Genomic DNA, 14,276 nt, shown 5'->3' with positions numbered 1-14,276 from the left:
CTGTGCAGGCCAAGCAGCAAGACTGTAACATGCCATGTGCACATTCGTGTCTTCAAAAATTATCCAAACCATGTTGTTCAAGAACAGAGCTGTAGTGTATGCTTCAAAAATTCTGGAGCATCCTCACTACAGTATCACAGTTTCATCCTTCGGAGGGTAACATAGGAACATACCTGGAGCCACTGTTTTGTTATCTGTGGAAAAAACTGCAGGATTGTCAAAGCAGCCTTGTGTGGTCGCATGATACATGGGAAAGTCAAGGATGAATCTTTGGCTACTCCTCTGTAGCACCCTGTTAGCTGACACGCACCTTTGTGAAGGAAGGTAGTGAGAAACCTAACTCCTTGAACATACTAAAGAAAGAAAAGATAAAAAAGACACTTAAGCATAATCATGTTTGATATGATTGGCAAAGTAAGTTTATGAATGGAAAATTAACTGCGGTTTCTTCCACTGATTGTTGCGCACATCCTCATAGTGGTGTGCATGGAGGATGTAGACGGGAGCATTTTGTTGACAGGTTTGCTGCACAGAGAAGCAGGGAAAGAAAGAAAAAGCAACATGAGGACATCAAGCGACAGCGAGATATGTACAAGCAGATGTATGAGGACCTACATATGAAATTCACAAGAGAACTGGTAAACACCTTCAATAAATTAATTTGAAATGCACGAAGTATATGCTGCCACAATGCTAACTAAATTGTACAATGTGCATAGGATTGATAGCCAGCAGCATTCAAGTCATGTTGCACCATTATCTGATTTTGGGGGAATATTTTACGATAACCTAACATTGTTTTAAAATGTTCAAAAAACAACACTGAAGCTTTCTAAGTTTATACATATATAAATGTTTGTGAAGCCATCCCAGGACTTTACTATTCCTACACACTTCCTCTGATATTGTTTTAAAACCTTAAGAAGAGGGACTACCTGGGCAAGTCAGGAGCTGCTACTACCATATTTACTCACATAATTCACACACTTCATTTACCCAAAAAATAGTGGCAGATAGGAGAAGTTCATTCTGTAAAGAAAAATTTTTAGGTTAGAAACTTCTGTGTCGATGTGCAATCAACAGTTATATTCTTGTCTTTGTTCAAGCTACGATTTTTCCATGCAGAGTCACCTTCTATTCTGTCACGTGCTAGAGAAATTCAAGCTTCCCTGTAACTCCGCCACTGTAGCTGTAGCGAAAACAAAACAACTACAAAAACAAGTTCTTGAAATTATTTTCAGAGTGTAATACAAGGAGAAGGCCTGCCATACACCAGAATATTCACAAACGGTCTGCAGTGGCAGTGACCTCTCTTTCCCAATTTTTGTCTGTGTTCGCATCCACTCCCCATACGTTTTCTTTGACATGTTTGTTGGTTGAGACACCTAAAAGTTGCTCTATGTGCTGATCTCAGTTCTGGTGGTATGCATCGCTAAGTGTTCAGTATGGCAGTCTGCTCCCACAACTTGCTGTTTGACAGGCAAGAAACTGAAATTACTGCGTAAAGCAAGACCCACACACATGTGTCATAACTGGAACTACCCCCGCACTGTCAGACGATGCGTCATTCCTCAGTCACCCTTGACATGATGTAACACACAGCAGACACAGACGTGTTCCATCACGTTGCATTCCATCATATCTAACCAACCTGCTCTACACCGTCTTGTGCTCGATCACCACCGTATATGCAATGTCTGCTAGCTGGCTTGGACCACCTTCTCAAAAAGATGTATGTGGCTTCCGCACTTGCTCGAGTTCCTACGGCTGACACCGTAAATGCATGTTGTCATGTTGCAACAGTTGTGGGGCATTAATAGACCGTTACACTTTCTGGATTTATATTTTTTGAGAATCAAGGAGCAAAAATAAGGTTTTATTCCAGGAGCTGTAAAGATACATTAAAAAAATAAATAAATACAAAATATTTGCACTTTGGCGAGTTTGTTTTGGGATTTTCCAGATTTGACCCTAAGTGATGATGATACAGATCTGGGCTAACAACAGGTTTTACTGGGTTAAACTCCAAAACACATGGCTCTATGTGTTGAATACGTGAGGAAAAAGTACCAATACTTGGGTGCCCAAGTTGGGGTGTAATAATTATGTGAGCAAACAGAATATGTATATCATTCTTGTATTGATAAGATGCATCGGCTTGACACAATACATATCAGAAAACAAAATTAAAAATGGGACGTTGCAAAATGCTTTCAGGACCTGTACAGTATTTTGTTCATGAGCCCATGTCAAGCTCTTAATTTTGTCTTGTCAAATTATGTCGAGCCTGTATATTTTGTCGATACCACAACCTGTCTCGTGGCTCTTGGTCTATCTTCAACAATATTTCTTGGAGACCCGAAAATGACTGTGTGTCAAGCTGTCTAGTCATTGATTATTATTAGTCATCAAGGTTAGTCATTCAAACAGACAATATACAGGGTGCCTTTTTTTGCGTGTGTGTTCAATACAGATTTTTTATAAAAAAAACTATAAGGCCTATAGACATCCTGTTTTCACTTCTATCAACTCTGGGCCGGCGGACATTCTTGGCCATCTGTTGCTCAACCGTCGAATGACTAATTACCTAAAAATCGTTACTTAACTTTTTAATTATAAAAGCTACGAAGTTGTCCCGCTAAGGACGTCTGTTCCTTTCGGTCACCTGATATCACAGCCGTTTTCAGAACAAAAATCCGTTCGGTAGATCGTCCGCAAAAAATTCGTGAAGGTGCACCATTTTTTTCTTTATTTTGTTCACTGCGCGTCTTCGGAGGTGCGTCTTTCCTTCACCTCCAATGTGAGAGGGTGAAGGAGCACAGTGCCTCCTCATGCGTCGAAGATGAGCTTTAACTTGCGAAAACAAAACAAAAACACATGTATCGGGTGACGCTATCGGAACTGCCCTTATCTTAGGATACATTTTCTGTTATCTTTTAATCTTTTTCCAGGACGCAAGAGGCGACAGTGTGCTCTTTCACCCATAGAATGACGTAGTGACATGGAGATAACAGCACTGTTATCTCCATGTCACTATGTCATTCGTAGCTTTCATTTTCAGAGCATTTGTCATATTTCTGAATACAAGTAGTAGATTTACACAGTAGCTTTTTCCTGTCCCTTTGATAGGCAGAAAAAGCTAACTTGAAGCAAGAGAACACAAAGCTACATCAGACTATACAAGAGCTGAAGTGGCAGTTGGAGCAGTCGAATGACAGCCCTAGTGCTCCAGAGGAGCATAACAAAGTCAAGAGTATGTGCTGCACACGTGTTTCTACTCTGTGTTGAGTCTAAGCTAGCCATTATTTTCATCTTGTCTGACCCTGCTAATACGTTGTGCTTTTACTCAGTGATATTGCTTGAAGCCATGCAGTGAACGTGGTAATCTTCTCTGAAACTCCAGGACCCGCTTGCTTGAACTTTGAGAGGATACCTCAGTGGTGTCCCCAGTAGCTTCGGTAATGCTTCAGGCATGCACTACTGTCCTCAATGCTGCTAGTGTGTAGAGCCCTGGCGAAGCTACTGAGGATGGCACTCAGGAATTTCCTCAATTTTTATACAAGCGGGTTTACAAAGTTGTGTGTGTGATATTTCTAATGGCCTCCACTGTGCCATTAGGCCAAACACAATATGCCATGAGGCCTGTTTAGAAACCCCTCATTTTTTATATTGTTTCACTACATATCTTCTCGCCATATTGGATGTCCTGTAGCAGTAAGTTTTAGCTTTACTGGTGCCCAGCACATTTGGACTAGGAACTGGTGAGATTTATCTACAACTTCTACCGAATCTGCAAACTAAGCCTAATTTTGGAATATTATTCGTATGCACAGGGACACAATGTATCAGTACACAAGAGATGTGGACACCAGTGTGTTATTGAAGGATGCCCATGGCAGTGTGACAACAGTTATTTTGCTCCTGTCATTGCTGAAGTTAAAAGGCTATATTTATTACAGGTGTTATTCATCAGACAGCAACAAGAACACCATCAAATGAATCTGGGTCAGCCAATCTGTCTGCCTGTCCAAAAAGTGTTATCATTAACAATGCATCCAATTCAACAACACCAGTAGTACATTGCAGTAGCAACACTTCTCCCAAAAAGGTTTGCAGTAAGTGACGTCATTGTGCCTTCAGCCGGATTCAGTGGTACATGTCCTACTTTCCTTGCTACCATACATCATGCAGGTTTTATCATTGTGCATCACTGCATGTGAAATATTGTTGCATTGCATCATCGGCCACAAAAAGTGCATCATGAGTCGCTTTCTGTGAAGAAAATGGGGTGTACATTTAGGTGTTATCAATTGACATTTCTTTGTTGTATTAAAATATCATGCTAGTCTCTGATGGACATGAGAAAGAATCATGGGCAACCTGCAGAACTGTGAATCTCACCACAAATCAGCAGGCAAAGAAGCATGCTGTCCTGTCTCCCTTGTGTTACAATTTCTTCGTCCCTTTTCGAACTTTCCGATCATCACTGTAAAGTACACTGTTTAGAAAGGTAGGACAAATTAAATAATCATTCAAAGCCTTTTGTTGTTTACTCTTTAGAGATGCACCAGTTTTGTCTGAGCAAATGAAGGAAAGCTAACAGTGAAGTTAATTGAATCGTAAGGAAATTATAAATAATGGCTTTTGTGAACATTGAAGCTCCAGGCCGCCAATCTGGTACTGAGCAGGCAAAGCACATTGGTACATCGTAATTTTCTTCAGCAAATCCACAAAGCATACAGCCCGCTGTGACTTACCAGCATGCAAATATTTGTTTTTGGAATTATGGATATGTGTTACAAGTTTCAAATATTCTATATTAATTTTGAGGTTTAGAGAGGTCAGGATGGCTGTTTGTGTTGACACAAAATTGCCTTTGGGATGTTAACCCTGACTATTGCATGTTTTCAAACCATCACAAAGTTGAAGGACTTTGGGTAAACAGAGCGCATTGCTGGCCCACAACAGTTTTGAAGATGGCACGTTATTGTCTTTGATAATTTCACTGACGTCCTCGTTGAGCACAGTACTAAAACTTTTCTCCTCTGAAAACCATTTCTGTGCAAGAACAAACAAAAAAATCATATTTTGTGGAGCTGTTGTAAGAACATTAATGTGAAATGCCAGTTATCTATGCCGAGTAGAGTTGATCCAACGCTCGCTTTCCACTTGCCACGAAACACCTCTCGTCAAGATGCTGCATTAATTCATTGAATGCGACTCGATGTGGTTTTTACAGCTCAGTATCGTTACTGCTTGAGACAAGTTGACTCTCCCAGAGGCTGTCACCGCAGTGCTCTAGAGGATCTGGAGCACATTCTTCTTCATTGCCTACACTACCAACTTTCCCGAGCCACACTCTCTGGGTCTCTTAGTCACCTGGACTCTCGCCCCTTCTCTCTATCAAAATTGCTTAGTCCCTGGCCGAATCCAGCCCACCAACGCTCTGCTCTCAAAGCTCTTTTGACCGTTATGGACACTATAGGACTTTGATCCTTATTGTGAAGGGGCTCATTATTCCAGTCCCCACATCACCACCAGCAGTGGGGTAGAGTCTTGCCCCTGGCGATGAAACTCCCCATTCATCACCTTAAATAAAGTTATAATAATGTGAAACGACTTAAAGGAGAAATGAGGTGACATTTAACGTCGCTCGAAATCATGCCTCATCTGTCAAGGTGTCCACCAGGAGTCACCGTGCAAAATTTTTTCGCTGAGCGGTGCGTTATAGCTGTGCAATCAAATTTGAAAAAAAAAAACAGTTGGAGAAAGCAGCCGCAGATGGTCGACACGGTTCTCGCGTGACATATTTGAGGCTCCGTGCCTTGTTCCTTTGGTTTTTCTTCACAGCTCACGCGCCACATATACACGCTTGAGCTTTGCCGCTGTACGTGACTGCTCACGCAAGTGGAGTAGCATATACATCACGACGTCCTCTCTTTCTGCCTCTCTTTCTGCGGTGCGCTCTTTTCACGAGAAGAATTTTTCAATGTTGTGTGGAACAGAGTTCTTGTGCTTACTCTGTAGGTCATCTGCGCTCATCGTTCTTTCGCAGGAACTCATTTTATTCGTTGGAGAACACTCTGCACCAAAAAACGAAAAAAATTTGGGTGTCACCTTAGTGCTCCTTTCATTTTTCATACTTTTATGTCACTTTGTAACCACGTACCTTTCAGTTCTGCAGCAATAGTGATGAATCGACTGAATGTGTTAACATTAATGACATAGCCTTACAAGAATGCTGCAAAAGCTAAAGGAAATCGGAGCAGTCTCTGCACATTTTCAGCTCTTGACACACTATTTTTGCTGTTATTTGTATCTATCACAGCAAACAGAAGCCTTGCTGTGTGCAGTTCCGTCCTTCAGTATAAAATGGGTTGAACTAAATATTTCCCAAGTTACCCGTATCTGTGCTGAATGTGTTTCGGTTCAGCTGCATTTGAGGACTTCGAAAACACTCTTGCTAGATATCATTAGTGGCAACTACAAATTTGTAATGCCATACAAGTGTAGCAGAAATGCCTTGCAAATTCTATGTTATGAAGAAAACAGGAAATGTTGTGCAGAAACATGTAGATACCTTAAGTTGTCAGTATACAGACGGCATGTATAGAACCGGGTGTCACCAGTTTACAAATGTAGTTTAAAAATGTAAAGTTAGATTTATCTTCTGTATCGAGCAGTAGCTGTTGCTGTACATGCTGCAGAAAGCCTGTTATCTATGGCTCCTAATAATGCTACACTGTATCACATAATCATAAGCAAGTGGACATTTACACGGACATTTACACATGTTAACTTCAGCCTTTTAGCACAGTAAACCCACTCCCTGTCGTTCTCAGAAAATGATGAAAAAGTCACCATGGAGTAGTGTATTTTGGGTGCTTAGAGCTTGTTCCAAGTATTCCAATCGTGCACAGAAATTAACGGCTAGGTTTTGTAGTGTAGAATTTATATCTCTCCGAACGTTTAACATTTTGCCATTACAGTTTGGTGTAGAGTCAAATCAATTAAATTAATGTAATTAATTTAATTCTAAGTTGCTTATAATTACTTGGGTTAATAAAATAAAGTAACTACATCGTTAATCCCATTTTATTTAGGTAGTTACAGTAAAACCCGCGGATAGCGATATCGATAATAACGATATCCCTCGTAAAACGATTGTTCATGATTTTACCGTTAAAATATACATTGGTTCTATGGGGAAACGACCCGCGTATAGCGATGGAGACCGCGGTTCCGAGTACTCGTATAACGATGTTGGACGCTGTCCCGTGCGCGTAACCACGCGGCGATTTTCGCCACGATAAGATACAGTAGAGTCTCGATGCTACGAATCTCACGGGGTAGCGGAAAAAATTCATATCATCCGAAATTCACATCAAAAGAATTAAACCAAAATAAAAATTGAGGCAAGAAAATAGACAGCGACTGTTCATTTTCCAATACTGTCAGTGAAAGAGGTAGGTGGTAACGCTTTTATGTCTCCGTATTTGGCCAATGCTGCTCAAATTCGCGAGATGATTCAAAAAGCCTAGCACGTGCTTTCCACACGAGGATCGCGCGACAGTGTTCTAAAGCGAGCTTCTCCTAAAGCACGCAGGCGTTAGGTGAAGCCGACTTGCGGAATGGTGACGTGTAGTGTTGCCAGAAGTTGTCCTGCTATGTTGTCTCGTTCCCTCCACGAGTTCTGATCGCTGTTTTCCCAAGCCACTGCGATGTCACGCAGCTTCGCGTTTTTTTTTTTTTTTTTGCATTGGTGTCTTTTACTTTTGCTACACGCGGGGTGGCGCGCTATTTAGGTCAGCCCTGGTTTAACGATGTACCCCGTATAACGATGGAATTCGCGATTACCGTCGATATCGTTGTACGCGGGTTTCACTGTAAATTGCATGAAACGTCAGCAAAGTAAGTTTTACACCTAATACCTCACGGACTTATCCAACGGAAAGAACCCCCCTCCTTTTTTTCATGTTGATTCTTTAAATTTTTAGTTCAACTAGTAGCTGCCAATACTGCAGCCCCTCCTAATTAACCACAGCTGCTTGAAATTGAAAGAGAGATATTGTGGCTAGGACGCGAGTGCCTTGTAGCACAACACTTACTGTTACGTTTCATTCCATTTTATTTATTTTATTTCATTTATTTGCACATAACCATAACATCTACATACAGTATAAGCCATGCCGTACACTAAAGTTTTATGCAGAACTCAGGGAAGTATATGCAGTGTCACTACTTTGCCAGTGGTTGTGGTGAGATGCATACACAGTAACACATGTGCCTGCAGCTTTGACCGAACTTTATACAGATAATGTGGAAAGTAGAGCTGTTGCTTTTCAAACAATGTTGCAAAATGTGTCAGAAAGATCAGTTGCTGTGCAAAAATATCTCTTGCATTGGTGCTTGGTTGTGCAGTGGTGGTGCATGTGATATTTATTCGTAGGTTTTACTCTATGCAACGCAGATGCATAATTTGTGTGTTCTGTTAGTGTTGTGGGAACGTAATCATGCATTTGAAACATTAAGCATGAGCAATGCAATATGTATGTAGGATTTGACTTTTTCGGGTTAAAGGTCGGGGGGGGGGGGGTTAAACCCGACTCCCCCTGATTATTCCCTCCTGAGTCAGTTTAGGACCGATTTGGGTAAAACCCGATTTCTCCCCAAATTCTAATCACATATCAGGTTGTACCACGTATCACATGCTCTCTTTATTAGCGGTCTAGATGAATGTGTGATGTAGATACGTATATTATTTGAGTGCACCAATAAGTATGCGAAGCACATTTGATGTTACAACATGAGGTGCTGGTCCCTATGAGTTGCGAGGCAGCTATGTTTGACCAATTTTTGCACCTTACTCGTGGGTGGCTTGCTGGACAGAAAACAAAACATAATAACCCGATAACGCGTGATTTCACCCCGAATTACATATTTAAAAATGGCACCCGATTTTTTCGTCCGGAATACGGCAACGACATTTAACTTGAAAAAGTTAGATCCTCTATACAGGGTGTTTATTTTTATCCTTTGCAGAATTTTTTAACAAAAAAGCTACGACTGCAGCACAAATGTCATTTTTGCAGTTGAGTTCTCAGCCAGGCGGACATGTGCTGGAAGAGAGTATGTAACTACAAGATTAACTAGTTACTAATTATCTAAAATTTGTTACTTAACTGTTTAATTAGGGAATTTTGGGCAAAAACGAGACAGCTTTCTTATGAAAATTTTGTAAAGGATAAAAATAAACACCCTGTACATGTATATGCGTTTAGTGTTGCAGTGCTGGCATGACAATAGGCCAGAATATTATCATTAACAATGTGATGGACAGTGTCACGAAGCACCCTGTGGAGAAATTGGTGCAGAACACAACTCAATACCCGGAAATAAACAGTGTTGTGCAAATACAATCTTAAGCTTACTGACAAATATAATTACTACTATGTATGATATGACATTCGTGTACTTGGAATGCACAGATGGGAAACATGAGAGCTACTTCAATTATTGCAAACTTAGAAGGGTGAAGTTCACCCAGCATTACGAATTTGAACCTAAGGAAGCTGTAATGATAGAAGCTGCACCCCTGAGTCAAGTCACTGTTCATCCTTGTCAGAGTGTAAACAAGACCAATTCACTGTTTGTACAATACGAAACCATGACTTACTGTTTGTTCACCTGACATGCCTGACCGGTGGCCCATTTTCCCCTCACAGCTGAACTCTTCTTGCATTCTGACTACCGCATGAAATTTATGGTGTCGAGCCCGTTTATAACGATATTGACGGGAACATGAAATATTACAGAATCTCTATATGTGAACTTTCATAAAATCACTGGTCAGGGTCACATCACCAAAGTAGAAAGGTACAAGTAGAATGCCACTAGTAGAACATGCACTTTTGTTAAACGCAGGAAAAAATTTTATCTACCTCTAGATTGAAGCAGCTTTGTGTCACATTCCATGAAAGCTTATCCAATGGCAACATAACTGCCGATACGACGTGAGGCTCCACACGTCTTGATATCAATGACCTTGTCCATTACTCGTCATCACACTGTCATAGTCACATAAGTCATCATCGTTCTTTCAGTGAGAACTCTCCAATGTAACGTGCCTTGTCAACGTTGAATTCATCAACGCCTGTCTTGAGCAGAGCCGTACGACAGTCTGCTAACTCACGTTTCGGAAGGCACCACACTTGACAACGAGGGTGCAAAATGCGTCAAGCATGCTCAGTTTCATTTTGTGCCTTTCCTCATGAAAATGCTTTCCGGAGCCGGACATGTCATGGTTGCACGCAGCAACGCAGAAAAAAAGTTAAGCACAGAAGAACCATGTCGAGAGGGAGCTCTGCAATGTGTGCAATTAATCCTCATCGGTTATGCACAGCTAAGCGGGCCACGTTCCTCAGTGATCTTGGAGGCTACTGCTCTTAAAGGCAAACTAGGGTGACCTTTTCGTTTTTGGCTGTGGCGTGTTCTGCAGCAAATAAATTAGCTCCTGCGAAACAATGTCGCGACGCCCATGTTCTTCAAACCTTTCAAGAATCCTCTAGTCTTGGAATGAGGGAAGGAGGAAGGTACGTTGTGACGTAACCTCTTCCCCTGACATGTGACTCGTGACGTAGACGAGCACAGCTCAAGCGGGTGTAAGCAGCATGTGAGCTGAGAAGAAAGGCAATGGGGACTTGCTGACGTCACACAAGGACCATGACGGCCGTCTGCAGGGGCTTTCTCCTACTGTTTTTTGTAAATTTGATTGTGCAGTGACAATACACCACGCAGCAAAAGTATTTAGCACGAGGACTCCTGATGATCAGCTTGAGGAATCAGACAGTGTTTCGAGCCATGTTAGATGCCACCTCACTGCTACTTTAAAAGTGCATCCTTCCTATGTTTTCAATCTTAAAAAATGGAATCTCGCTTCTTGGTTTTCACGACTTTTACCATCCGCCGGGATAATTTTTATCGCTATACGCGAGCAAGCGTTTTCGTGGTGACCCTTACGTCAAAATGTTATTCGCATGTGCTTCAGTGGGTTAACTGACAGGAACAAGCAATTTGATTGTAATATTGGAGTTAACATTATGTTGTAAGTCATAATAAATGGGCTCAACTGTACTACCTTCAATTGAATGATGCAGGTATGTTTAATTGCTATCAGCCTCTACAACATTGTACTACCTTCATCTGCCAGCATAGTCTCTATCTGTACAGCACTGCACATGTATGCATATTTTTCACATAGAATGGCATGCTCGAGTAATTAGGGATTTCATGCTAACACCCTGTAAATCAAGCTCATTTGTAACGATCTTCAATATAATGACTCCCATATTAGAATCAAGCTTCCAGATGCCCTCAGCTATTGCGTTGCTCTGTGAGACGATGAGCTTGGTATATGTCGGTGAGCATTCCTCTTCAGTGGCATTCTACTGTGTATTCTTGTATTTATGCAACTATGGGTGACAGTGTACAGAATTGTCTAGCAAACATATTTTGCATCATTTTCATCAGTATTGTTACACATAGGATAAACTGCTGAGCTTGACAAAAAGGTTAAGTGTTTCGAGAGGACTTTTGCTTTGATGCAACTTTCTAGATGGAGCACCCTATTTATTTGGAAGACGTTAAAAAGAATTTCTCCATTGTTGTTATTCCTTTGAATGTGTTCGACTAGCTATGTTCTTAGGCTTTATGGCTGTTTCTAGGTGATTTTTTTTAAGTAGCTATGCAACACTAGCACCTTTGCAATATTAGTTGTGATGCTTATTTTTTCACGAGAGGTATATCAATGTTGTAAATGTTAAGATGTCAAAATCTATTGTTGATAAATTCACCAAATTTATTTGTGTCTTGTCTGCTTTTACTTTAACGTGTGCATGTACAGAGCACAAATCAAGTGTACAGTTCTAAAAGGCAATGCTAAAAGGCAAGGTAAGTGTACAGGAGAGATTGTCAAATTTTTCTGTCAGACATTCATAAAACATAGTAAAAGTATTAAAAACAACTGTCTGGTGTTCAAACATATATCAGAGTGGCATATCAAATGCTAAAATGCTAGACAGTGTTAGTGGTCAACAGTCTTGTAGGCCAGATAGACTGGTGGAAGTGGTCTTGTTACTTATGCACCACCAGCCCAATGACCATAAGTTGTGTCGACGGTGTTCACAGTGTTAAGTAGCTGAGCTGCCCACTTCGGTTTCTGCCTCACATAGTGCTCAATTAGCCTTAGGTAGTGTATGTAGCGTGCTGTCTAAGGCCCGATACCACCCTCAGAAAAACGCTGTATCTGCCCCTGCATGAGATAGTGTGCGAGGCATCTGTAGAAACATAATAGTGCAGAGGCGAATGTTGTACTTTTCAACTAAAGAACAAGGTGTAGCGGCAGTGGGATTCAGAACCCACGCCCGCCAGTTCCCATGAGTATTTTCATCTTTTTGAATACGAGCGTAACTAGCAACAATGTAGCAACAAGAAAAATCAATTTATTTTCAATACAAGCATTACAGCAAACTTATTCATTAAAAGCATAATGAAGTAATTCAGTGTTTCCCAAACTGTGAGTCGGGACCCCCAGGGGGGTTGCGGTAGATTCTGCAGGGGGTCACAAAGCGGCTTGGGAGCGGCTGCAGCTTCAGCTGAAGCCACTTCCTACATTTTGGCAGGTTTGGTAGGAGAGTACCTGCTCTTGAGCACTAAAGCCATGAAAGTTCTCTTTTCCTTTGCCATGGTGCACTTTGCGAACCTGTCTTCTTTGTGGTGGTGTCAATGAAAACAAAGTACAGGTTACAGTGCAACATCGAGCAGGAACTGAGAGCTGCATTGTCAAAACTTCTCCCTCGTTTTGAGAAACTGCGTAGTCTAACGAACGAGTTCACTTCGCCCATTCTAGGAACAGTCGCTCTTGCTGGCACGCGTTTTCCTTTTTTTCCTTCTGTGCGATGGCTTTTAGTCTATAGCTGATTCATTCTGGTCAGTTTTGTGTGTTGCTGTTCATACACTGAAATGGAAAAGCTTGTGGCAAAAGACTGGGAAAGTGGGGGAGGGGGAAGGGGTTTGCGCGATATTTCAGATTTTCGGTTGGTTGCTGGATAGCAGAGATTGGGAAGCACGGGGTAATGTAAGTTTTCCCACAAGAAAACTGGGATGCAGCACGCTGGTTGGAAGGAGGGCATGATGTGGCGAAATGTGAAATCCACTTTTCCCGCATCAAACGGAAGTGCAATGACCAGCTCCCGTCGCGTAGTGGTTCTTCCCACGCCGAGACTGGGAGGTGACGCGGGTTAGAATCGAGGCACCGGCTGTGCTGTCTGATGTTTTTCCGTGGGTTTTTCGACAGGCCTTCAAGACGAATGTTGGGCCCAGTTCCCCCCTGAAGTCGGCCCAGGACGCATACTACTCCCTTCCACCTGTCAATCCACCACTCCTTCCCACTGTCCCCTCTCCATCTGTCCACGGCATTTTAAAAAAATAATAATAATAATTCAATGTGGCGAAAAAGGAAAAAAACAAACAACAAAAGGAACAGCACTTGCTGACCAAGGTCATTGTGCATATTGCACATTTCCGACCTCTGGCCTCTATCTAGGATTGCCACCAGGCCGGTATTATACCAGCACTGCCGGTTATTTGCTCGCTCTGCCGGTTGCTGGTAGGAAGGTGATACCGGCAGCCTTTTGCCAGTATTTTTGGCTCAGGGCCTTTCATAGGGGCATTTACGGGGTTTTCTCTTCAACATTCCAAGACAGCTCGAATAAATCTGGAGCACAGACCCAACTCCGCAGTCACCAGTCGTTTTCTTAGTTATTCATTATTATTATTATCATTGTTATTCACTAAGTCTTGTGTTCGGAGGGTACAAGAGCAGTGGTTGTGCAAAGCTGTTGGTGGTTGTGTCGAGCCAGCGAGAACTGAGGCCGCATACAGCCATAATGAGATCTACGGCTGCAAAGAAGGGTTTGTCTGCTCGATGAGTTTTTCGAAGTAAGTGGCAGTCCAATCCGGTTGCTCCAATACGATCCAGTGTAGCATTCATGCTTGTTTATAGCAATTTCTAGCATAAATGATCCAGCCACACACAGGAACATATGTTTCCTCGTAGTATCTTGAGCGAGCACGCTCGCTCTTTCTCTCACTCTCTGTGTGCTCGTCCACCCTTCACCCACTTCCCCTTTCCCGCGAGCCATTCCTCCTCTCCCTCAGCCGGTATTTTTCACTACGAAAGGTGGCAATACTACCTCTATCATGTAGCACACAGAGGC

At 42.0% G+C, this 14,276-nt stretch overlaps 1 protein-coding gene across 1 annotated transcript in view; it reads left to right on the top strand.

The window, feature by feature from the left end:
* LOC135385672 (cyclic AMP-dependent transcription factor ATF-2-like) overlaps positions 1-11,860 on the top strand; it is a 36,023-nt gene extending 24,163 nt beyond the window's left edge. The window contains exons 10-12 of the mRNA XM_064615125.1: positions 521-638; positions 3,130-3,253; positions 3,960-11,860. Coding sequence (XP_064471195.1) covers positions 521-638; positions 3,130-3,253; positions 3,960-4,123 — 406 coding nt within the window. The 3' untranslated portion in view covers positions 4,124-11,860. The remainder of the gene's footprint in view (positions 1-520; positions 639-3,129; positions 3,254-3,959) is intronic.
* The last annotated feature ends 2,416 nt before the right edge of the window (positions 11,861-14,276 follow it).

The sequence above is a fragment of the Ornithodoros turicata genome, chromosome 2 (genome assembly GCF_037126465.1).
Source record: "Ornithodoros turicata isolate Travis chromosome 2, ASM3712646v1, whole genome shotgun sequence".
In the NCBI taxonomy this organism is placed as follows: domain Eukaryota; kingdom Metazoa; phylum Arthropoda; class Arachnida; order Ixodida; family Argasidae; genus Ornithodoros; species Ornithodoros turicata.
The sequence above is the reverse complement of the archived record's forward strand: the minus strand, read 5'-3'. Positions and strand labels throughout refer to the sequence as shown.